Source organism: Trifolium pratense, linkage group LG2 (genome assembly GCF_020283565.1).
Source record: "Trifolium pratense cultivar HEN17-A07 linkage group LG2, ARS_RC_1.1, whole genome shotgun sequence".
NCBI classification, from domain to species: Eukaryota; Viridiplantae; Streptophyta; class Magnoliopsida; order Fabales; family Fabaceae; genus Trifolium; species Trifolium pratense.
The window spans coordinates 30832139-30833754 of NC_060060.1; the positions used below are offsets into that span (position 1 = coordinate 30832139).

The following is a 1616-nucleotide window of genomic DNA, read 5'->3' on the forward strand; positions in this document are numbered from 1 at the left end:
CAACAATTTGACCTCTAATAATTGCAATCTTTGGCCCAAAATTTAGTGATTTATTTCCCCATTTTCGAAGAGCAAATATAACATTGTTTAGACAAAATTCACAAATTTTGAGGCCAAAAACCTCATTTCTGGGATGATAAAAGTGTTGGGCTAAAATTGCAACAATTATGATACTTATAGGACTAAAAAATTTAATTTTTAAAGAGAAAGATTTCACAAGCATGACAAAATGTGAGAAGAAAAATGTAATTAGTTCAATAATCAAAGATAGTTTTTCTTCATTTTCTCTCAACATGTGTTCAATATTGAGTTCTTTATCCACCATATCATTGATAACTTCATGATCATTCATTCACAAAACACCTTTTATTGATATATGTACAAAATAAATGTTACATCCACATGTTCTGTCACCTTCCTTCTTTATTGCTCATAATAACTAACATTTAATAAACTAATTTTTTTTTTTTACAACCAATAACTCAAATTATTTCATTAAGCAATAAAGTAGTAATACAATGAGGTAACATATCAAAGATATTGCGACTAGACCAAGAAATGGCCGCCTTAGCAAGCTATGAGCAACCATATTCGCTTGTCGCTTAACAAACTTAACCACAAAGTTTTGATTTAACAACATAATGTGTTTAATGTTACATATAGTGGCACTGAATTCCGAGGAACTAGCGTGTAGATAATGAATAGCATCGGTCACACTCTTGGAGTCCGTTTCAAAAATAACATTAGTGAGCCCTCTATGCTCCATGGCCTTCATTGCTTCAAGTAGTGCTAGTGATTTCCCTTCGACTATTGAGCATTGTCCTTCCCTCCAATTAGTACTTGCTTGCACAAAGTTGCTTGAATGATCACGCAAACACCATCCATCACTAGTTTTATTCAAATCATTATGAAAACCTGCATCACTATTGCATTTGAACCAGCCTGTGGGAGGTTTTTGCCAAGCTAGAACTTGCTGCTGCTGCATAGTAGGTGGACTCCTCTGCTGAAAACGCTGCATTGAAAACCAGTCCAGCCATAAGTGTCGTGATTGGTGACCAAGATTGTGCCCTATCTCCTGTGAATCATTCCAAACCTTATTATTTCTGTTATTCCAGAGAACCCATAGCAGCATCGCAAACCTTCTAGCAGTGTCAGCGTCCTCGCCTTCACAAATAGAAAGAATGATATCTTTGGCAGAGCTCATTTGTTGCATACGGTTTAAAATGGAGAGTTCAAGGCCAGCCACTTGCCTTGCCTGGATGCTGACAACAGTACATGAAAAAAATATGTGCCAATCATCTTCATTACAAAGATCACGAAGTGGACATAACAAAGTACAAGGGACACGCCGTTCGCAAATAAACTAATTTGTTACTAAGTTTTCTTGTTGTTTACTTAATAATTACTACCTCTAAACGAGATTTTAGCTTTCATGTTAAGCGTTGGGTCAAGAAGATAGCCAAGAGTGGTCATCTAGAGTTTGAAAGGTTTTATGATAAGATTATTGCAGATGCAAATGGGAAAAATTTATCATCTAGATGCATTTTTGACATAAATAACATATGTGTAGCTTCATCATTTTTGGATTCTTGAAAATCTTTATATAAAAAAGCCAT

At 35.0% G+C, this 1616-nt stretch overlaps 1 protein-coding gene across 1 annotated transcript; it reads right to left on the reverse strand.

The window, feature by feature from the left end:
* Positions 1 to 487: 487 nt before the first annotated feature.
* Positions 488 to 1204, reverse strand: LOC123904536. Its single transcript, XM_045954185.1, has one exon. The coding sequence runs from the start codon at positions 1202 to 1204 to the stop codon at positions 488 to 490; it is 717 nt and encodes a 238-aa protein (XP_045810141.1).
* Positions 1205 to 1616: the final 412 nt, after the last annotated feature.